General features: G+C 37.6%; 2 protein-coding genes and 1 non-coding gene across 7 annotated transcripts; 1 reads left to right on the forward strand and 2 right to left on the reverse strand.

Moving 5' to 3' along the window:
• The first annotated feature begins 211 nt into the window (after window positions 1-211).
• On the forward strand, window positions 212-319 carry LOC112725394 (small nucleolar RNA R71). Its single transcript, XR_003164505.1, has one exon. It is a non-coding gene; the product is annotated as a small nucleolar RNA R71 (small nucleolar RNA).
• A 5649-nt stretch (window positions 320-5968) lies between these two features.
• On the reverse strand, window positions 5969-6775 carry LOC140176370 (phosphoglucomutase, chloroplastic-like). Its single transcript, XM_072207032.1, has 3 exons — window positions 6661-6775; window positions 6341-6479; window positions 5969-6201 (listed from the first exon to the last, which is right to left on the reverse strand). The coding sequence occupies exons 1-3, from the start codon at window positions 6741-6743 to the stop codon at window positions 6118-6120; spliced, it is 306 nt and encodes a 101-aa protein (XP_072063133.1). The 5' UTR covers window positions 6744-6775; the 3' UTR covers window positions 5969-6117.
• A 7484-nt stretch (window positions 6776-14259) lies between these two features.
• Window positions 14260-18332, reverse strand: LOC112722290 (DEAD-box ATP-dependent RNA helicase 20). Of its 5 annotated transcripts, none has more exons than XR_003162586.3 (11): window positions 18034-18302; window positions 17355-17932; window positions 17064-17243; window positions 16794-16955; window positions 16556-16710; window positions 16261-16353; window positions 16087-16172; window positions 15720-16009; window positions 15153-15265; window positions 14773-15006; window positions 14260-14700 (listed from the first exon to the last, which is right to left on the reverse strand). XR_003162586.3 is itself a non-coding variant. In XM_025773276.3 (10 exons), exons 1-10 carry the CDS (start codon window positions 18087-18089, stop codon window positions 14585-14587), a joined length of 1887 nt encoding a protein of 628 aa, XP_025629061.1. In that variant the 5' UTR covers window positions 18090-18332; the 3' UTR covers window positions 14260-14584. The 5 variants fall into 5 exon arrangements, 1 of the variants encoding a protein (XP_025629061.1); XR_003162585.3 differs by having other exon boundaries at window positions 15568-16009; XR_011867634.1 differs by lacking the exon at window positions 15153-15265.
• Between the last annotated feature and the right edge of the window lie 4545 nt (window positions 18333-22877).

Below are 22877 nucleotides of genomic sequence, written 5' to 3' on the forward strand. Positions count from 1 at the left end.
CAAGAACTCCCTTCTTCATAGGCGTCCCATTACTCACAGGATTCCTCTCAGAAGTGTACATGAACTGGTTATTAGCAACCATGTCAATGAGTTCTTGAGCTTCTGCAGGCGTTTCCTTTAGGTGAATGGATCCACCTGCCGAAGTATCCAATGACATCTTTGATAAATCAGATAAATCATCATAGAATATATCCAGGATGGTCCATTCTGAAAGCATGTCAGAAGGACACTTTTTGGTCAGCTGCTTGTATCTTTCCCAAGCTTCATAGAGGGATTCACCTTCTTTCTGTCTGAAGGTTTGAACATCCACTCTAAGCTTGCTCAGCTTTTGAGGAGGAAATAACTTGGCTAAGAAAGCCGTGACCAGCTTATCCCAAGAGTTCAGGCTATCTTTGGGTTGAGAGTCCAACCACACTCTAGCTCTGTCTCTTACAGCAAAAGGGAAAAGCATGAGCCTATAGACTTCAGGATCTACTCCATTAGTCTTAACAGTATCACAGATCTGCAAGAATTCAGTTAAGAACTGAAAAGGATCTTCAGATGGAAGTCCATAAAACTTGCAGTTCTGCTGCATCAGAGAAACTAGCTGAGGTTTCAGCTCAAAATTGTTTGCTCCAATAGCAGGGATGGAGATGTTTCTTCCATGTAAATTGGAATTTGGTGCAGTAAAGTCACCAAGCATTCTCCTTGCATTATTGTTGTTGGGTTTGGCTGCCATCTCCTTTACTTGTTCGAAATTTTCAATAAGGTTATCTCTGGATTATTGTAATTTAGCTTCTCTTAGTTTCCTCTTCAGAGTCCTTTCAGGTTCTGGATCAGCTTCAACAAGAATGCCTTTTTCTTTGTCCCTGCTCATAAGAAAGAGAAGAGAAAAAGAAAAGAAGAGGAATCCTCTATGTCACAGTAAAGAGGTTCCTTATTGTTAGTAGAAGAAGAGAAAAATTCGAACACAGATGGAAGGGGGGGTTCGAATTTGGTGAATGATGTGAGGAAGAGATGTTAGTAGATGAATAAATAAATAGAATAAGATGAGAGAGAAGGAGAATTTTCGAAAATTATTTTTCAAAAAGAGTTAGTGATTTTCGAAAATAGTTTTTGAAAAAGGCTAGTAATTAAATTTTTTTTTTCGAAAATAAAAATCAAAAATCAAAAATTAAAATAATTAGTTAATTAAAAAAAATTTGAAAAAGAGGGGAGATATTTTCGAAAATTAGAGAGAGTTAGTTAGGTAGTTTTGAAAAAGGTAAGAAACAAACAAAAAGTTAGTTAGTTAGTTGAAACAAATTTTGAAAAGATAAGAAGTTAGGAAGTTAGAAAAGATATTTTGCAATCACTTTTTTGAAAAAGGTAAGATAAGAAGATATTTTTGAAAAGATATGATAGAAATTAGTTTTTGAAAAAGATTTGATTTTTAAAATCTCAATTAATGACTTGATTCACAAGAAATCACAAGATATGATTCTAGAACTTAAAGTTTGAATCTTTCTTAACAAGTAAGTAACAAACTTGAAATTTTTGAATCAAAACATTAATTGATGATGTTATTTTCGAAAATAACTAAAAAATTTGAAAAAAGATTTGATTTTTGAAAAAGATAAGATTTTTTTTTAATTGAAAATTTGATTTGACTCATAAAAACAACTAGATTTTAAAAATTTTTAAAAAAGTCAAATCTAATTTTCGAAATTTTAAGAGAGAAAAAGGGAAAGATATTTTTTTTATTTTTGAATTTTTATGATGAGAGAGAAAAACAAGAAAAATGATGCAATGCATGAAAGTTATGGATCAAAACAATGAATGCATGCAAGAATGCTATGAATGTCAAGATGAACACCAAGAACACTATGAAGATCATGATGAACATCAAGAACACATTTTTGAAAAATTTTTAATGCAAAGAAAACATGCAAGATACCAAACTTAGAATTCTTTAATGCTTAGACATAAAGAATTCAGGAATACATATGAAAAACAAGAAAAGACACAAAACATGCAAATGCAAAGATCAAACAAGAAAACTTACCAAGAACAACTTGAAGATCATGAAGAACACTATGAATGCATGAATTTTTTTCGAAAAATGCAAGATGAACGTGCAATTGACACCAAACTTATAACATGACTCAAGACTCAAACAAGAAACACAAAAAATATTTTTTATTTTTATGATTTTCTAATTTTTTTTGTATTTTTTCAAAAATTATTTGAAAAACAAAAATAAGGATTCCAAAATTTTTAATATGAATTCCAGGAATCTAGCATTCTTAGTCTAAAGCTCCAATCTGAGGGTTAGGCATGGCTTAATAGCCAGCCAAGCTTTAGCAAATAACATCAGAGAATATACTGCTCATTACTTATCAAAGTAACTTGCCTCTATGCTGATGGTTTGGAAGCCTCAGTCCAAAAGAATTTAGACATGGCTTTATAGCTAGTCAGGCTTCAACATGCTTCATGAAACACTAGAATTCATTCTTAAAAATTATGAAGAAAAATATATTTTTGAAAACATTTTTTTTTCTTTTTTTTTTCGAAAACAAAGGAGAAATTTTTGAAAGATTTTTGAAAACTTTTTGAAAAGAAAACAAAAAGAAAGTTACCTAATCTGAGCAACAAGATGAACCGTCAGTTGTCCAAACTCGAACAATCCCCTGCAACGGCGCCAAAAACTTGGTATGCAAAATTGTTACTCAGGTTGTGAATTATTGTTCGAAATTGATTCCCTGGCGATGGCACCAAAAATGGATGCACAGAACCATGGTCTAAACATATCTTCACAACTTCATATAACTAACCAGCAAGTGCATTGGGTCATCCAAGTAATACCCTACGTGAGTAAGGGTCGAATCCCACGGAGATTGTTGGTATGAAGCAAGCTATGGTCACCTTGTAAATCTCAGTCAGGCGGATATAAAATAGTTATGTAGTTTTCGAAATGTAGTAATAAAAGAAGGATAGAAATACTTATGTAAATCATTGGTGAGAATTTCAGATAAGCGTATGGAGATGCAATCGTTCCTCTGAACCTCCGCTTTCCTGCTGTCTTCATCCAATCAGTCTTACTCCATTCTATGGCTGGCTTTATGTAAGGGCATCACCGTTGTCAGTGGCTACATCCCCTCCTCTTGTGAAAATGGTCCAAGATGCCCTGTCACGGCACGGCTAATCATCTAACGTTCCCGATCATGCTGGAATAGGATTCACCCTCCTTTTGCGTCTATCACTACGCCCAGCAATCGCGAGTTTGAAGCTCGTCACAGTCATTCAATCATTGAATCCTACTCGGAATACCACAGACAAGGTTTAGACTTTCCGGATTCTCTTGAATGCCGCCATCATTCTAGCTTACACCACGAAGATTCTGATTAAGAGATCTAAGAGATACTCATTCAATCTAAGGTAGAACGGAAGTGGTTGTCAGGCACGCGTTCATAAGGAATGATGATGATTGTCACGTTCATCACATTCAGGTTGAAGTGCGAATGAATATCCTAGAAGCGGAACAAGTTGAATTGAATAGAAAAACAGTAGTACTTTGCATTAATCTTTGAGGAACAGCAGAGCTCCACACCTTAATCTATGGAGTGTAGAAACTCTACCGTTGAAAATACATAAGTGAAGAAGGTCTAGGCATGGCCGAATGGCCAGCCCCCAAACGTGATCAACAGATCAAAAGATGTTCAAAGATTCCAAAGATGTCTAATACAATAGTAAAAAGTCCTATTTATAATAAACTAGCTACTAGGGTTTACAGAAGTAAGTAATTGATGCATAAATCCACTTCCGGGGCCCACTTGGTGTGTGCTTGGGCTGAGCATGAATGTTACACGTGCAGAGGCTCTTTCTGGAGTTGAACGCCAGGTTGTAACGTATTTCTGGCGTTCAACTCTGGTTTGTGACTTGTTTCTGGCGTTTAACTCCAGACAGCAGCGTAGAACTGGCATTCAACGCCCTTTTACGTCGTCTAAACTCGACCAAAGTATGGACTATTATATATTGATAGAAAGCCCTGGATGTCTACTTTTCAACGCAATTGGAAGCGTGCCAGTTTGAGATCTGTAGCTCCAGAAAATCCACTTTAAGTGCAGGGAGGTCAGAATCCAACAGCATCAACAGTCCTTCTTCAACCTCTGAATCTGATTTTTGCTCAAGTCCCTCAATTTCAGCCAGAAAATACCTGAAATCACAGAAAAACACACAAACTCATAGTAAAGTCTAGAAATGTGAATTTAACATAAAAACTAATGAAAACATCCCTAAAAGTAACTAGATCCTACTAAAAACATACTAAAAACAATGCCAAAAAGCGTACAAATTATCCGCTCATCACTAGACCAAGCCTAAATTGCCTACGTTAGTGGTCACGTTAAGACCACTAACGTGAAGGGTAACGTGGAGCAATGAATGATAAGCCAACATTAGTGACAATCACCTTTGTCACTAACGTTGGAGATGGCTAATACACCTACGTTAGTGGTCACGTTAATGCCATTAACGTGAAGCACTAACGTGGAAGGAAGGGACATTTTGAAGCGTTAGTGACAAAGGTAAGTGTTTCTAACGCTCTCGAGCCTTGGCATGCCCACATTAAGGGCCACGTTAGTTACACTAACGTGGACCATTAACGTGGAAGAAAGGGACAAAGAGCAACGTTATTGGTAAAGGTGAATGCCAATAACGTTTTCGAAGGGCTAAGAGGCTACGTTAGTGGTTACGTTAGTATCACTAACGTTGAAGTTAACGTGGATCAACTAGTTTGGAAGGTTAGTGACAAAGTTATCGTCATTCACGCTCTTGAACCCAAAATTTACACTTAATGTTAACACCACTAATGTCCTAACTAAACGTCCTACCATGCCTGACTCACATTCTGTCTGCAAGCAAAGCTGAGTCCACTGAAGACTGTAACTGCTTTAACTAAAGATCAAAGGCCCATATCCAAGACTTGAAGAGCTAACTAGAAGATCAGAAGAGTAGTATATATAGGGATAGTTTTGAATTAAAAAGGGATCTGGAACTTGAGAACTACACTTTGTATATTTTACTTTCTCTGCAACTTCTAGTTTAATACTCAGAATGCATTCTTCTTTATCATCTTCCATTTCCAGAGCTATGAACAACTAAACCCCTTTTTATTGGGTTAGGGAGCTCTGTTGTAATTTGATGGATCAACAATAGTTTTCATTATTCTTCTTCTTTATTTTCTCTTGATTTTACTAGAAAGCTTTCAATCTTCATCCAATTGGGTAGTTATCTTGAAAAAGAGGCTATTCATACTTGGATCTCCTCTAAACCTTGGAAGAGGAATGAGGAGATCATGCTAGAAATACTTTCTCATGTTGGACCAAATTAGGGTTTGGATGGATATAGTCACATATAATCCTACCAACACTTTGATTTGGAAATACATGTGGTATAATCAGTGACCATACTTCAACTCTTCCCATGAGCAATTAAATCAAGGAATTGGGCAATTATTCAAGCTTAGAGAAATTGGGTTGCCAAAGAATTGGGATCCAATCACTTAAGATTGCCAAGGAGATCAATGAATGCATTGATTGAGGAAGAAATGAGAATGAACTTGATCCGGAGAATGCAACATCTCCTAAACCCAATGAATCCCCCATTTCTGATCTTACCCATTCTCTTTATTTTCTGCCATTTACTTTTCTGCTCATCTCCCCAAATCCCCATTTAAGATTCTGCAATTTACTTTATGCCATTTACATTCCGCCATTTATTTCCAGCACTTATATTTTCTGTTATTTAGTTTTCCGCCATTTAAATTTTCTGCAACTACTCAACTCAATTTCTGCTTAGCTCAACTAGAACATTCCTCTAATTAAAGTTACTTGACCAATCAATCCCTGTGGGATTCGACCTCACTCTATTGTGTGTTTTTACTTGACGACAATTCGGTATACTTGCCGAAGGAAAATTTGTTGAGAGACAAGTTTCAGTGCATCAGTATAAAAAATTGATTTTTTATTGATTTACATGAATTATTTACATGTTAAAATTATAATTAAAAAATTACAATACTTTAACAAAACTAATAATTAGGACAAAATAAGTTCATCATTAGAACTTAGGAGATCATTAGAACTATCAAAATTATCATTAGAACTTATCACCAGTCTTGCTCTTTGATGCAGTCTCTCGTAGGTATGCTACCATTTTATTGGCACCTTCAGATTTACATTCCTACATGAAGGAAATGGATTTGTAAAATAAACCATTACACTTAACCATGCTCATTTTACTAAGAAAATCAAAAGATAAAACTGAAATGCCAAGATCATGTTACAAATGAAACTTCAATTGTAGCCATGATGACACCTACCTCAGTCATATCTAGAAAAGAAATTTGTCCATAAGTTGCCCAGTGTTCCTTCACAACATCAGCCACAGAGATCAGTTTCTCCCCTGCCTTCTTGTCTTTGTTGCAGTGTGCAATAATAGAAAGCCAAGCTAAAACAGCCCTGTAAACACAAGATACACAACAATTTTTCTTTTCTTGGAGAACACATAGACGTTACCATTCTAAATGGTCAACATTGTTTTTCAGAATTCTAATAATTTCAAGATATACCAAAGTAGTAGCCCGGAAACATTAAACTAAATCAAATTATATAAACTTACAAAAACATGTGGAATACTTACCAGATGCCATCCTTCTCACGAATGTGGTCAGAGCCTGTTCCAAAACTTTCTTCCCCACAAACTGATAACTTCCCAGCATCCATAAGATTCCCAAAAATTTTCCAACCAGTGGGGACCTGAACCCAAGTCCATCTTTGTTATTAAAGAACAATGTTTATAAATATATGAGACTCCATTTAAAATAGTGTTAGAAAATATAAACAATTATACAAAATAAAATAAATTAAAACATGCCTCAAAAATGGGAAGGTTCAATTTCTCTACAACAGGATCTACAGCACCACTTGTTGGCATTGATCTAGCAAGACCCTGAAATTAAAATGAAGGAAAATGGAATTTTTTTCCCTGTAAAAATTTACACCTAGCAATAACGAGTGGATACAATTTCTACCTTAACACCATCCTTGAAAAGACAATTTTATAAAATAAAGACTATTTCTACCTGAACAATCCATCAAATATATTTATCTCGGGTGAAAAGACAATTTTATAAAATAAAGAGCTAAACTCACGTTAGATTAGGATCAGGATGACCATGTCCAAAATCTTCCAAAGGGATTCCATTTGCGATTGAATCCTACATTGCATAATTAAAATCTGTTATCAACAACTACAAATAAATTACTTTCAACTCATTATAAAACATTTTAAAGGGGCAAAACATACCAGACTTGCACCAAGTTTATCAACAAAAATAGGTTTGGCATAAGTGTCAGTAACTGCATGCATTGCATCAAATGTAAACCTGAAACATAAAAAAAGATGTAATGAATTTCAAGACTGAGACTTTCATAAATTGTGAGCATAATAACCAGCAACATACATCGGCCATGATATGCTCAATTTGTTCAAAACATGATAAATTTTATATATGGAATCTTAAGAACAACCAAGAAAGATTAGACAACCAAAAGAAGACATGCAAGATCCAGGAAGTCAAGCCATAAGAATTGCAAGGAAGAACAAAAAGATCAAGGTATATGTTCACCAGAAGGGGAAAAAAAAGGATAGCACATGTTAGTGGCTGATTAGAGTAATCCCGCATAGGATCAGGGTAGGCTGATGCTGCAAAATAGTGTGCAAGATTTCAGATGCATTAATAGCACCATTCAAGGAAAAAAATGAAAAAAGAAAAAAATCACCAACAAATTAATTCTAGAGTAATGTAAGGAGTTCAAGAAGAAAGATTAAGTGCTAAACTGGTTATGGCAATATTACATGAGAACTTTCATCCTCCAACCAGACAATATATGATCAAGTCAATAATTTCAAAGAATAGAATAAGGATGCAAAAAGCAAGACAGCATGACAAACACTTACAGATAGTGTGTTTTCATAAATCTTGTCAGTGATGGATTCTGGAGCAGGTTGTCCACTACTGTAATTAAACTAGGGTAAATAAAATAGGATCAGAAACACCAACTGGCAAACTTGCACACAACATGGAAATTGGCTACAGATATATCAAGACAAATCTTCTTTATGGGACAGAGCTGTATCTATTATGTTTATGGAATATCAAATAACCTATTAGTCAATTCACAATTGACCCATAATTAAAAAATATTAGTTCACCTTAATACCCCAATCATATTCCGGCCCTCTAGGATTATGGCTAGCACTCATAATAAATCCACCATTTGCCTGTTAAAGTATAAGAAAATGAGATAAATGATTAGCAAGTGAGTTGAAAAGGTATATGCTAAAATACTGCAGGATAAAAAGGGAGTTAGTTAGATAGGCCTGCTACTTGCCTTTTGCTTCCTTATCACAGCAGAAATAGCTGGTGTTGACAATATACCTTCCCTGTATTAGAAAGATAAGTTGTCCTCAATTTCTATTAAGAAGAGAGTCAGAGAAATAGAGACACAAAGAAACAGAGAATCAGAGAAGAAAGACTTACCGGTGTTTACGGTGCCGATTGAGGGAGAGATAGAGAACTAATCAATAAAAATTAAAACAGCAACACAGCAAAAGCTCATCACTAATCAATAAAATAGCAGAAAACATTCAATAATAATCTATTTTACAAATTAAAACAGCAGCACAGCAAGAGCTAATCACTAACCTTACAGCAGCACAACTGAGCACTAACCTTCGAGCAGCACGGCGAGCAGAACCGCGACAGATCCTAAACAAGGCATAGTAAAAGTAATGATTAACTGAACAATAGAAGAGACAACATTTTGAACTAAACAAGAAGAGAAAAAGGTGCTTAGTTAGTTAACTAAATTCCAGTTAGAAAGAACACAAAATAACAAAGAAGGACAAAGCAATTTGTGATTTCAAAAAACTTAAAATAGAACCATTCAGTTAAAGAGATAGCAGAGAATATATTCAAAAGATAAAGTATGCAAAGGAAAGCAACTGAATACATTAAACCAAAAAAAAAGAAGGGAAACAGAAGTGAGTATCAAGAAACAAACAAACAGTATCTTCAAACTTCCTTTAACAAACAAAGAAAGATTTAAAAAAATAAAATAAAATAAAATCAACAAAAAAGGAAAGGTTACCTGACGAAGAGGACTATCTTTGGGGAGAAAGCTTCCAATCGTTTTCCCGTACACTTCACAAGTAGAGAAGTGAATAAGCCTATTGTTATTCTCAGAGCAGTACTTCACCTGAAACAGAAACAACACATCAAAAATCAAAATCACACATCCCATTCAGCTCCAACATGAATATTTGGCCTTTAATTATTTACAATTTGACCTAATCACACGAAGAACACGTACCACAGGGAGAGCATCGATGAAGTTGCTGTAAATTGTGTCAAGGGGACGGATATTGGGAAAACAAGAGGGGAGCAGAACCGCGACAGAGAGAGGCGAGCAGAACCGCGACAGAGAGAGGCGAGCAGCACGACGACCAGAACGGCGAGAAGGACAGCAAGAGGTTAGGGTTAGGGTGCGATGGCGGCGTGATGGAGGTTAGGGTTTTCTGGGTGCGATGAAGGCCAGTGATGAAGATGACGATGGAAATGGATGAACGACAAAGGCTGGGTTCGAGAAGATGAAGCTGAACGCTGAGGATGGATGAACGACGCCAAGGCTGGGTTCGAGAAGAGCTTTCAAGAAGATGAAGCTGACGGCGCCTTAGCTTTTAGGGTTTGTAAGTGAATTTTTAGGGTTTCATTATTTTTAGTAGTGTGTTGTTGTTATCATTTTTAGTTAAAAGTGAATTTGATTACAATGTTAAGTTAGTGTGTGTTGTTGTTATCATTTTTAGAGTAAAATTTGATAACTTAGAAAAAAAAAAGGTTAAGTGTGGGAAAAATAGGTGGGAAACTAAATTTTAGGGGAGAGAATTCTATCGGCACATTTTTTTACGGTGCCAAAATAAACACGGTATAGCCACGCTTTTCAAGCGTGCCGGTTTCTCTCCATGGCCACGCTTTTTAAGCGTGACAAAAAAAATGGATGGTCAAATTTTTAATCAGTGGCCACCTTCGTAAAAGCGTGCCAATTTCCTTCTATCGTCACACTTTTTAAGCGTGACAGTAAAAAAGCGTTGCCAAATTTTAAATAAGTGGGCACCCTTGTAAAAGTGTGCCGATTTTCCTTTATGGCCATGCTTTTTAAGCGTGACAAAAAAAAGTGTGCCCAAATCACAAATCAGTGGCCACCCTCGTAAAAGCGTAGCAAGAAAAAAGTGTGCCGACAGACCTTTTGTCTTGTAGTGCCTTATCAACATGCATGTTGTCAATAGATTTGATTTGCACGTTGTTGATTGGAAATGTCATACAGCACACTCGAGATTTGACCATTTTTTATTGAAGTCTAAGAAAAAACCTTGAACCTTTATTCTTGGTCTTAAAGGGTTAAGATCTGACAAAATACGACATTCACATCCAGTATAGGAGAATCAGATGACAATTATATACAAGCGAATCAAGTAGAAATAATTATTATAGAATCATTTATGACGACACGAGATATAAACTAGTATTTGATTTCAGTAGAAAATTTAGTATGTTTACATGTGTTATGGGAGATAGGTAATGATTGAAAAAGAGGATGGAAGATGAGTTATAAAGAGAATTTTTTATAGGAGTTATAGGAGTTAAGATTCAAATGGTTCCTCAAGTTACAATCGAGCCTCATACTAGTCTCTGAAATTAATAGTTACTCATATGCATCCCTGAAGTTGCATTCCAGGACTCAGAGTCGTCCTTCAAGCATTTTCCGTCAACTAAGCTTCACTGGAAAGCTGAGGTGGACTCTCTTTTGACATGTTGGCAAGCCCAAAACGATACAGTGTTGGTTTGGCGTCTAATTTAGGCCAAACGACGTCGTTTTCATGGGCAGAAGCATAACTCAAAATTTTCTCTCCCTTCCAAAACAGAAACACAAACGTCTTCCTTCAAAACCTGTCTTCAATGGCGCTGCTCTGAGTGACGTTGCTACAGCGTCTTTCTTCAAAACTCGACTGGTCTCCACAGTTGTTTTTTTCGTTGTCGTTTGTTAGAGTATTTTCAAAAAAGGATTTCTCTAACAGAGATAAGCAAAAGGGATCTCTCTAGCCATAGAAGATGTTCTATTTTGTGGTAAATCTTGTTATTTTTATTTTTCCTTAGTAGTTACATAGGATTATTTGATTGATTCCTGTTTCAATTTTTTGGTTTTGTGTTAGTGATAATGTGGTTTAGGATTGAAATGCATTTACTGTTGACTATAGGGTTTAAGTTTTACTTCTTGTAATATATTGATATTAGCATCAGGCTGATGTCTCTCTTTCTAAATGAATATTTGAATTTTATCATATATTGATATGCTACATTAGTGAGGATATTATCCTAACTTGTATCATTATAGATCCTAAATTTTAAAGTTGTATTGCTTAATAATTATTGTCTTTGTTGGTGCTAATTCTTATTTTAAACTTGATATGCATCATTTATGGGATGAATAGGAATATTTCCTGCACGAGTTTTGTACCTTAAGCAAGAGCTTACAGATTATCCAACAGCTACGGCTCTTTAGGTAATTACATGTGATATTGTGATCATGGAAATACTTAGAGCTTTTCGACCAAGATTATAGCACTGATATTATGTAATCTTTCACATTGTAATAGTGTGCAACTATAGTATGGTATTATAATCGTTTATAATAACTTTTCTGACTTGTAGCACTGATGTTTAACTCTTAATTTTTTTTTATTTGATTTTTTTTAGCTAGGTTTGCAGGTTTTATTAACCTTGTTAGTTCTCAGCTTTTAATTTTTCTGCATGTTTTTAGGGTTTTAATGAATGAAGGCATCTTTGATGTCATCACCCAGGTTTTGCAAAGTCCAGATAAAAAGTTGGTGCTAATTGGGTATTAATTCCCCTTTGTCACCTTGATCTGTTTATGATTCAGTTTTGGGTGTTCATGCATTTTCTATGTTTAATTTCTAATGTGAATTTATTATGATGGTTGCAAAACAGATATCCTGATTCTCTTCTTGAATCAAGTTCTTAATCTTTTGCGATTCTATGTCGTTCAGCAGAAAGGAATAACACTTTTTGGACTTTTGGTATGTTTTGTATGTGAATGAGGTCACATTTTTCTTATGACATGAATGTATAAAATTACTCATAAGACATTTATTAGACATATTATCCTATACCGGTTAAAGAAATGATAACAAATTTTAAGGACAACATGCATTGCCAATTTCTTGAGATCCTTCACAGTCTATTGGATTCATGTACATTATCTAGACCACAGGTACCTGTTAATGATATTTTCTTTAATTTCAATTGTTTAACCGTATTTGATTGCTGTGGATATGATAATAATTGTTATATATGACATATTTATTTTCAAGGTTTTCTTTGGTACCCTTGTTTATATAGGGTATTGTTACCTTTTCAATAATCAATATTTAAGGGTTGTGAATGTTTTTGGATGAACTTTTTGGATTTTTTTTTAATTTACTTATAAATTAATAGTGAGGTGAACTTTTTTATTTGATTACAAGTTTTATAGATATGGAAACATAGTGATTTGAGTTAACACATGATTGATTCTTAGCCTTCAGCCACAAATAACTAAAGTGTATTGGTACAAGAAAGTTACTTATATTTATAGTAGGTTGAGGTTTTAATTTCGTCTTGAGTATATCAAAAACCTTGTGTTGGATTAGCAATTTGTTTATTTATTCATTATCCTGACATGACATGAATGTTCTTGATTTTTAAGTTTAAAATGGAGGGGTTGAGAGAGAAGCTCCATGCAATCCTTATAGTATGGGTGTATTCAGTTTTAGATTGTAATTCTCTCTGCTAAAGTAACATTTTGATCTTCTTAGTTGGTAATGTAGTTTGTCCAGGGTTGATGTTGCTATCATATACCAAAAAAATCATTGTTTAAAACTGATGCAGTTAAATTTATTCTTGCTAGTTCGGATTCTAAATTGTGTATCTTCTAATTATTGGAGGAGATGTCAATTAGTAGTCTTATTTTGCATTTGAAGTCGACTTGTTAAAAAGATAAGTTTGGATGTTGAGTAGTAATTTATTACACATCCTCTGAATTGTTGGAAAAAACTTCTCTTTCACATAAGATGGAAGTCCTTTTCTAGGTTAATAACATATGTATTACTAGACTTGTTTTATTGATTGTTTCAGTTTTATCTGGCAAAGGGACACAGTTATTAATATTTTTTTAGAAGCATTTGGGTCAACTGGTTGAAGTTGTTGCATCCAGAATGGCAGCAGTGACAGCATCAATACTGAGGGCGAGAAACGAGACGACGCAATGATGCAGAGAGGTTAGCGAGCAGTGTGGCGACGAAATGGATGCCCACGAGAAGCAACAGAGAAGGTTGAGGCTTTGAGCTCGCACTGGCCATAACCATATAACTTTAAAGATGGAGAGGACAGCGTCTGCTAGGTTAGAAAAGAAAAGCAAAAGGGATGTAGATAAGATCTTCAATTTTGGGGATTAGGATTTTTTAAAATTGATTCAGGGACCAAATTGCTCACAAAATGTTTTCTCGTCCACATCATCTATCCCTTACTTTGCCAACATGTTAAAAGGAAGTCCACGTTAGCTTTTCGGTGGAGCCTAGTTGACGAAAAATGCTTGACGGACGACTCTGAGTCCCAGAGTGCAACTTCAGAGATGTATATGAGTAACTATTAATTTCAAAGACTACTATGAGACTCGAGTGTAACTTGAGAGACCACTTTGAGTCTTAACTCGAGTTATAGAGATATTCTAATTTTCTTTATGAATATATAATTTTTTCTATACATTTAATTATAAATACGTTTTTATTATATTTTCTCTTAATTATGTTTGTAGTAATAAATTAAAATAAGAGCCAATGAGTTATAGTTCAAATGATATAATCTCTCCGTATTCATCATCTAAAGAGATCGCGAGTTCGAGTCTACCTATCTTCCGTAAAAAAAATAAATAAAAAATTAAAAATTAAAATTAAAATAAGAGCCAAATTACTCTTCCTCCGCGATGATGTATAAAAAACTTCCCGTGATACTTGTAATCTCCATTGGCATTATATTACTTGGCCATGCCATGGTTGATAACTATAACTAGATCTAAAGAAATAAACGCCGCTCCTATGATTATAACTCGTAACACAAACAAATTGAAAAATAATAATCTCAAATGTTTCAATTACTTTGCATAACTATTATGGCAATCTGAACTGCTAATTTAGTACAACCAACGCTAACCAAATATTCCAAACAACGCATTAGGCCATGGTCCGCCACGTACTAATTATTTACACCAAATACCTTCTTGACTACAGTCATTCTAAGATTAATTGTTTCTCTTCCTAAAACTAGCAATCAATTTGTTGTTTCAAATGTCATGCGGGGAAATACCTATTGCACAAATCCCCCAAAAAAATGTTTGATGACGATTCTCTAATAAATAGTAGTGGTACAAATTGCTCAAGGCAATATCAACTACATACCATGCCAAGGCCTCTTTGAACCTAGAGGAATGGTATTGGATCCTGATCTTCCACCTCTGTTGCCACCAAAGCCTCCACGTCCTCTTGATCGAAAGCTTCCTCTGGATCCTGCACGATGATGAGAATGATTTGCATGTCGACAACTCACATATATCAGCGTCAAAGAGGAAATTTAGTTACCTAATAGAGCAGAACCAGCTGACCGAGCCAATGCAGATAGTGCAGGGCTCACAACCTGACCTGCATCTTGTAAAATCTTTATCAGAGCCCTCGCATACTTAGCATTAGCATGCGTGAAGAAGGTGTACGCAGTCCCTTTAGCCCCTGCACGACCAGTTCGACCAATTCTGTGTACATAATCTTCCAGGCTTGAAGGAAAATCAAAATTGACCACACATTTTATGTCTTTCACATCTACAAGGAAAGAAAACATGTAGAAGTCAGCAAGTTAAGAGTCATGATTCAGACATGGAGAAAACTGCAAAATTCCTTATCCCTGCTCCTTAAGATTTTAAGAGATCAAACTCAAGTAAACACATTCATCAAATAAATGTGCCCACCTTAACCTTTCAGGGATAAGGAGCAGCCTCACCATCACTGCCGTCTACCACATCCAATTATCTACTAAGTATGCATTAGTCAACCAGGCTGCAGAGAGTAACCAGCTCCATAACTGTGGATGGGGATCATCAGTTCAACTATGTTGTTAAAAAATTTACAAGTGGTGATAATGTGGTATGACTTGCATTGGCAACACTAGTTTATAATTGATAATCAATCTTGCTTTCCCAACCATGTAAAATGCACGAATAACCCAATTTATCACATTTTCAGGATAACACAACATGATGTACCACCTCAAATTTTGGGATAAACATCCAAGCCATACCAATGGAACTCTGCCTCAGGCATCCATGTAACTTGACATTTGAAAAGGATAGTTCTCAGATTAATAGCAAGAGGCAGTCCACTTACTGCAGTAAAATAATTTCACCACTGAATGCAACTCATTGATCCCCTGGTCAAGTTACAGGCGGTCCCAACACCCTGACAAAGTGACAATATGGCTCCCCATGAACCCAAACCACAAATTATATCAAGAACTGGACAGCAGCCGGCCGACTCACCTATGGTTAAAGTTTTAGACCTATTCCAAAATTCCTATGATTCTTAATACACAGTGATCCTACCAAGACCCCGTGCAGCAACATCAGTGGCAGTCATTATTGGACTTCTACCATTCTTAAACTCAGCCAAAACCCAGTCTCTTTCAGCTTGGTTTTTATCACCATGGATGGATAGAGCTGGCCATCCATCCATCCTCAATTGTCTTGTAATTTGATCACATCCCTTTTTTGTCTCCATAAATATTAGAATTCGGCTCCCATCCATCACTTCTTTCAGCAATCTAATCAATCTGCATTCACAAAGGTAAAGAATCAATCTAGCATGCAAAGACAATAGTCACTATCTTTTACCGTTGAGGATATAAACCTGTTATATTTCTCTGCATCTGTCACAACTTCAACAACTTGATTTATAGATTGGTTTGCTTTCAGTTCTGGTGACCCAATAATTACCTATAATAAAGATATCCCAAATGATAAGATATCCATTACAATCAACAAAAAGATAGCAAGCACATGATTCATAATGACTTGCAGTAACCTTATATGCGTTGCGCAGGAACTGCCTTGCCAGAGCTTCAACCTCCTTTGGCCATGTAGCACTCCAATATAACGTCTGTCTATCTGGTCGAATCTGTTTAACCAATGTCACTGAAGGATTGTAACTAAAGCTAATGTATTTAATATGATTTTACAGCTGTATATAAAAGTATGTCATGAGCTATAATGCTAAACTTGATTACAAAGAATGAATAAGATGCTCTTCTAAGGAAAACAGTTTTAATTAATTATATTTTCTCACTACTTCCATGTTGGCAGTTAATTGAGCACAATACCTGGCCTACAATTTTCCTTATCTGAGGTTCAAAACCCATGTCCAACATCCTATCAGCTTCATCCAAGACAAGGTAAGTAACTCTCTGCAAGTTTGTGTGCTGAGCTTCCAGCATATCTATAAGGCGACCTGGTGTAGCAATAACAATCTCTACACCTGCAATGCCCAAAGTTAAACAACCAATTTTAAGTTCCACAACAGAAATAAGTCATTCAAAAAACACAAGAAAAGACAAGTACCCCTTTGAAGGTCACGAATTTGCGGTCCCTTTGGTGCACCACCATAGATGCATGTACTTCTAATATTTGCCCGCCCTGCGAATTTCTGAGCTTCTTCTTGAATTTGAACAGCTAACTCTCTAGTTGGTGCTAAAACTAAGACAATGGGACCATCCCCATGTGCTGAAAATCAGCAAACACATCCATCATTATATAGAAATAAATGGACTATTATGAACAAGGAAACTTTGTGTTCACCAGATTAGATTAAACAGCAGATCCAGTACATACACAGTCCAGGTTGTGCACTGACATGCACCAAAGCAGGAAGCAGATATGACAAAGTTTTGCCGGAGCCAGTCTCCGCAATGCCAATCAAATCTCTGCCTTTAAGAGCCATCGGCCAACCCTGGGCCTGGATTGGAGTCGGCTCAACAAATCCCAGGTTTTCAATCACCTCAAGGCAGTAATCTAGAATCAAATCAAACATCACAAAAACAGACACATGACACACAAGAAATAATATAAAACAATCACTTTCAGTTTTTAAGCATGAGAAAAATGCCGTGAAAAAAGCTATACCAGGAAACCTGGCCTCATGGAACATCCGAATGGGTTTCGGCACATCATGGCCTTGCACTGTTATTTCTCTACTGGCACGATAATGCATCACTTCTTGATCGGACATGGCCCTCACTGCAGGGGACTCAACGTAGAAATTCTTCTCAAAAGGGACCAAATTCTTAAAATCCTGCTTTGGCAAGGAAATCTTGTTCAATTCATCCTTCGATGACCGTCCACCATGTCTACCACCTCCTCCTCCTCTTCCACCACCATGACTTCTGCCTCCCCTAAAACCGCTTCCACCGCCTCTACCAGTTCCGCCGTCTCTACCAGAACCTCCGCGACCTCTTCCACCAGCACCGTAACGACCTCCGCCGTCTTTTCTGCCACCAGCATGGCCATTACCAAGTCCACCACCGCCTCGGCCTATATTGAAACCACCAGGAGGGGGCGTAAAGGAAGTTACCGACGAGGACCCGAAGGCATTCGGAGCTCCTCTTCCTGCACCATAAGGGACCGGAGGGGCACCGTAGGGGACCGAAGCACCACGACCTACAACAGGAGGCGGCATGAATGGTCCAGAACCGAGGATATCGCTGCAAAGTGAAAAGGATTTAAACGCGTGCGTTTTGATATCAAAGTAAGGAGCATGATGAGAAAAAGGAAAAAAGCGTGGATGAGGTAAGAATGAATAAACCTGCGACGATTGCGATAAGAAGCGGCGTCAGAGTATCTGTTATCGTAGGGGTTCATCTGCGGAGAGGCTAGGGTTAGGGTTTGAAATTGGAGAGAATTTGAGATGAATGGAAAAAGCGTGATGAATTTGAAGTGCAACTTGGAAACAAATGGGGAAACTTGGGTTTGGGGGGGCGAGAGAGAGAATAGAAGCGTATTTGAATTAGAGTGCAATTTGGTTTGATTTGGTGGCGTCTTCGTAAGTACGACGCGGTGGAGGGTGGTTGCAGCCTTTGCTGCGCCGTGAATCTCGGACCCAAGAGTAGGGGTGTTCGTGGTGCGGTTTGGTTCGGTTTTTGAGAGGAATGTCATCTGATCGGATCGTCTAATTAAACTATCGTTCGACTTGGTTCGATTTTTTTTTGAGGTCATTCGAACCAAACCAAACTAATTAAAATCGGTTTGGTTTGGTTCGATTTGTTCGGTTTTTTTAATCAATTAAAACAAAGACTACAATACTATTTCACAAAGTCTTATACATTGAAATCGACAAACACAAATACACAATTGAAATCAACAATCAGGTGTCACCCATATTTTCACTTGAACTGACATCAAACTTACTAAACAAATACATTAAACAACAAAATTAATTTGCAATCAATTTACAAAATCATTTACCAACCAGTAACAATACCAACAATAAAGTAATTCAACAAAAGTAATTCAACAATAATTAAGTAATTCAAAACCTCCAACACTTGATCCAAAACCTCCAGCACTTGATAAATCATACTAAATCACTTCAAAACTCAAAAGTAATTCAGTAATTCATTAGAACAGCAAAACAAAACAAAATAAAACAAAAGCAGTTTCAATAATTCAATAGAACAACCAGTAAGGCAGCAACAATGAAATAAACAAGTCAACAACCAGCAGCAATCCATCAAATATACGTTATTGGCTCCTATTTTGTGCTTTATTGTTATCAAAATGCAGTGAAGAGGATTTGCATATCTCTGGATGCATCCTATACCTGTCATGATAAAAAAAATCAAGAAAAGGATTCAGATTTTATCATAAAACAGGACAATGTAAAATTATAGTCAACTTTGCCTAACAAAAAATAAACCATAGATTAGAACAACACTAAAATTAAATAACATAAATTAGAACACCAAACCACAAACTCAAATTAAATAATTAAAACAGAGAACACTATAAACTTAGATAATAAAAATAAGAACACAGAACAAATTTTCAAATAGAAATGATCAAACAGAACCACAAATTACCAAAGCTGCAAGAACAAATTAGAAAGAACAGAACCAAAAATCCGAAACCAAAAACCATATAGCAAAATAAAAATAGAACCAATTATTAAAACAGAACTAAGAACAACTAATTAGCTCCAAAAAATTTAGAATAAATAATTTACCTGAAAACTAAGAGGCATCCCCATTCTAGATGCAATGGAATGGCTACTGCGATGACTACAACGCGAGGACGACAGTGGCTACGAACTTGCGAAGGACAACGAACGACGGCTCTGGTGCGTGGAGTAGACGATGTGCTGCTGGAAGAGGTGGTGTGTGGAGGACGACGGGGAGAGAGAACTGCTACGACGAAGGGAGAGGGAGAGAAAAGAGCCGCACCGCCGCGATGGTGTTGTCTGACGGCATTGACAGCGGGGAAGGGGGAGGAGTTTTCGGCGCTGAGAAGTGGTGAGAGCTCAGAGGATTAGAGACTAGAGAGAGGCTAAGCGGAGTTAGGGTTACTGGTAGGAGGGGCTGGGAGGCGCTATTCGTCGGGGCTGAGAGGGGCTACTGGGAGGGGCTATTCGGCGAGGTTGGAAGGGGCTGCTGGAAGGCACTGTTCGGCGGGGATGGAAGGGGCTGGAGGTGCTGTTTTGCGGGGATGGGAGGGGCTGCTGGGAGGTCAGGGTAATGGGGTTTCTTTGAGAGTTTTGGCTGCGGGGAGATGTGGGGGTGGGGTAATGGGGAAGCTAGGTTATCTGATGGGGTGGGGATGTGGGCCGTGGGATAATAGGCTATTGGGCTGCCTAGTGGGTTGGGTTAACTAATGGGTTTTTTCTGTTTTTTAGTTACCAATTTGGTTTGGTTCGGTTTGGATTTTCAGTGTCAGAACTGAAAATTGAACCGAACCGCATAAAAAATAACAAAACATGATTTTTCGGTTTTTTCGGTTTTCGGTTAATTCGGTTCTCAGTTTTGTTGGTTCGGTTGATCGGTTTTGTTCGGTCCGGATCGGTTTTGAACACCCCTACCCAAGAGTATTAACCATCCACTTAAATTTTATACCTTCCTTCCTTCTTATTTTTTTAATTTATTAATTAATTTAAGGTGAATTCTATCGAGGGTGGAGCAAGGATTTAGGTTGTGTGATGGGGGAGAAGGGTTCGGAAAGGCTACAGGGGAGAGGGGAAAACTGCGTGTATAAGTGCCTGTGTGTGGGGAATGGTGGGTGTATGGAAGCAGTGGTGGGGGGCTTTATATAGTAGTGGAGGGTTAGGGAGGTTGGAATCTTGTGTTTCTAAAAGAAAGGAAGTGGGGAGGAACTAGGAGGAAGGATGGAGGCTTATATAGAAAGGAGAGAATTGGTCACGGGTTAATGTTGGAAGTTGGGAGGGGGGTTTATATAGGGTGAAAAGGGGTAGTGTTTATATAGGAGGGGGCTGGGGAAGAATATATGAGGAAGGGGAATGTTGTGGTCAAGGGAATAAGGACTTCGGTAGGCTGGGAAAAAGACAAGCTTTAGTGGTTGGAGACTGGGAACAGTGCAGGGGGAATATGTTGGGAAGGTGAGGGTGGAATGGAGGAGGGGTTCGGTCAAGGGGTGCAGGTTGTGTTGCTTGTGGGGAGGTTTGGTTTTAGTTTAGAAAGGGGAATATATGGGGAAAGAAAAAAAAAGAAAGGCTGGGTTTATTCTTGGGCAAGGACAGCAGAGGTGTGGCGCGTTGGGAAGGGAATGGCAGGGGAATATATTGGAAGTGGGTGGAAAGCTTCGCGGGTTGATGTTGGTAAAAGGGAAACTTGGAGGGAACATGGGGGGAAGGGGATAAATGTTATAGGGAATCAATCAGAGGGATATGGTGAGGATTTGATGGGATTTGGAGTTGATTCGGCGAGGATGTTGGGGACTAGGTGTTAGCTAGCGCTGAACTTGAGGAAAAGTAGGTTCAGTGTCGTATACATTGTGTGTGTTATGCAGCTCCCACGCTAAACTTGGTAAAAACCAAGTTCAGCGCCAATGTTCCCGAATGCATTTCCACTCTCCACGCTGAACTTGGTGCAGCCCAAGTTCAGCGTGGGCCTTGCGCTTTTTTTTTAAATATTCATTTTTTTGAATTTTTTTATATTCCCACGCTGAACTTGGAGAAGGCCAAGTTCAATGTAGGAATGGCAGTGGCAACTCTCACTTGGTACGCATGCATCCACGCTGAACTTGGACTTGGGAAATTCCAAGTTCAGCGTGGACTTGATAGTAAGAACTCCCTCTTTGCATGCTTCTAACCACGCTGAACTTGGAAAATCCCAAGTTTAGCGTGGAATTGGCAGAATCAACCTCCTCCAGAGTGTTCAAAAATTTTTTTAAGTGTCCGGTTCCTGTTTTAAATTTTCTGCATGATCAAAACACAAGTAAAACAAAGGAAAACAGTAAAAACTCAAGAAAAATTAAACATATAATATAATCAACTCAATGGAAAAATAACTAAGGATACGAAATCATCGGGTTGCCTCCCGACAAGCGCTTCTTTAACGTCACTAGCTTAATAGTCAGTTCTGCTAATTAAGCAGATGAGCGGACCTCTGGCGATCAATCTCGCCTCCAAGATAGTGCTTCAACCTCTGGCAATTTTCTGTAAATTTCCTGTTTGAATTCTCTTCCTGTATTTCCACATGGCCATATGGTGAAGCTTTGGTAACCACAAACGGTCCTGACCATCGAGATCTCAGCTTCCTGGGAAAGAGTTTGAGCCTTGAATTATACAGAAGCACTCTCTGTCCTAGCTCAAATACTCTGATGGCAATCTTCTTGTCATGAAATAACTTGGTTTTCTCCTTATAGAGCTTGGCATTTTCATAGGCTGAATATCTGAATTCATCAAGCTCATTCAACTGAAGCATTCGCTTAATTTCTGCAGCTTTTGAATCAAGATTCAGATACTTGATTGCCCAGTAAGCTTTATGCTCTAGCTCAACTGGCAAGTGACAGGCTTTGCCATAGACCAACTGATAAGGGGACATGCCAATAGGAGTCTTGTAAGCCGTCAGGTATGCCCAGAGAGCATCATCAAGCTTCCTAGACCAGTCCTTTCGTGAAACACTGACGGTCTTTTCTAGAATCCGCTTGAGTTCCCTGTTGGAAACTTCAACCATGTCCACTTGTCTGAGGGTGATAGGGGTGGCCACTTTATGACGGACTCCATATTTTTGCAGAAGTGAGTCCAGCTGTCTATTACAGAAGTGGCTTCCACCATCACTAATGAGTGTCCTTGGGACACCAAACCGGCTAAAGATATATCTCTGAAGAAAGCTCATCACCACCTTGGCATCATTGGTGGGTAGAGCCACAGCTTCCACCCACTTGGACACATAATCAACTGCCACTAGGATATAGTTGTTTGAATGTGAGGGTGGAAAAGGTCCTATGAAATCAATACCCCATACATCAAATAACTCAACCTCAAGAATCCCCTGCTATGGCATCTCATGGTTGGCAGGGAGGTTCCTGACTTTTTCACATCTGTCACAGTGCTTCACAAATTCTCTTGAGTCCCTGAAGAGAGTCGGCCAGTAAAACCCGCTCTGAAGGACCTTTGTAGCTGTCCTTTCACCACCAAAG

The sequence above is a fragment of the Arachis hypogaea genome, chromosome 11, assembly GCF_003086295.3.
Source record: "Arachis hypogaea cultivar Tifrunner chromosome 11, arahy.Tifrunner.gnm2.J5K5, whole genome shotgun sequence".
NCBI classification, from domain to species: Eukaryota; Viridiplantae; Streptophyta; class Magnoliopsida; order Fabales; family Fabaceae; genus Arachis; species Arachis hypogaea.

Excerpts from the sequence above, each read along its gene's own strand:
- LOC112722290 (XM_025773276.3), bottom strand. The coding sequence starts at position 18,089 with ATGAACCCCTACGATAACAGATACTCTGACGCCGCTTCTTATCGCAAT. Across the intron at positions 16,173-16,260 it reads TCCTGCGCAACGCATATAAG|GTAATTATTGGGTCACCAGA; the intron begins GTTACTGCAAGT and ends TCTTTATTATAG. Across the intron at positions 14,701-14,772 it reads AGCTGGTTCTGCTCTATTAG|GATCCAGAGGAAGCTTTCGA; the intron begins GTAACTAAATTT and ends ATCATCGTGCAG.
- LOC140176370 (XM_072207032.1), bottom strand. The coding sequence starts at position 6,743 with ATGGATGCTGGGAAGTTATCAGTTTGTGGGGAAGAAAGTTTTGGAACA. Across the intron at positions 6,480-6,660 it reads CGTGAGAAGGATGGCATCTG|GGCTGTTTTAGCTTGGCTTT; the intron begins GTAAGTATTCCA and ends TTGTGTTTACAG. Across the intron at positions 6,202-6,340 it reads CTTTTCTAGATATGACTGAG|GAATGTAAATCTGAAGGTGC; the intron begins GTAGGTGTCATC and ends TCCTTCATGTAG.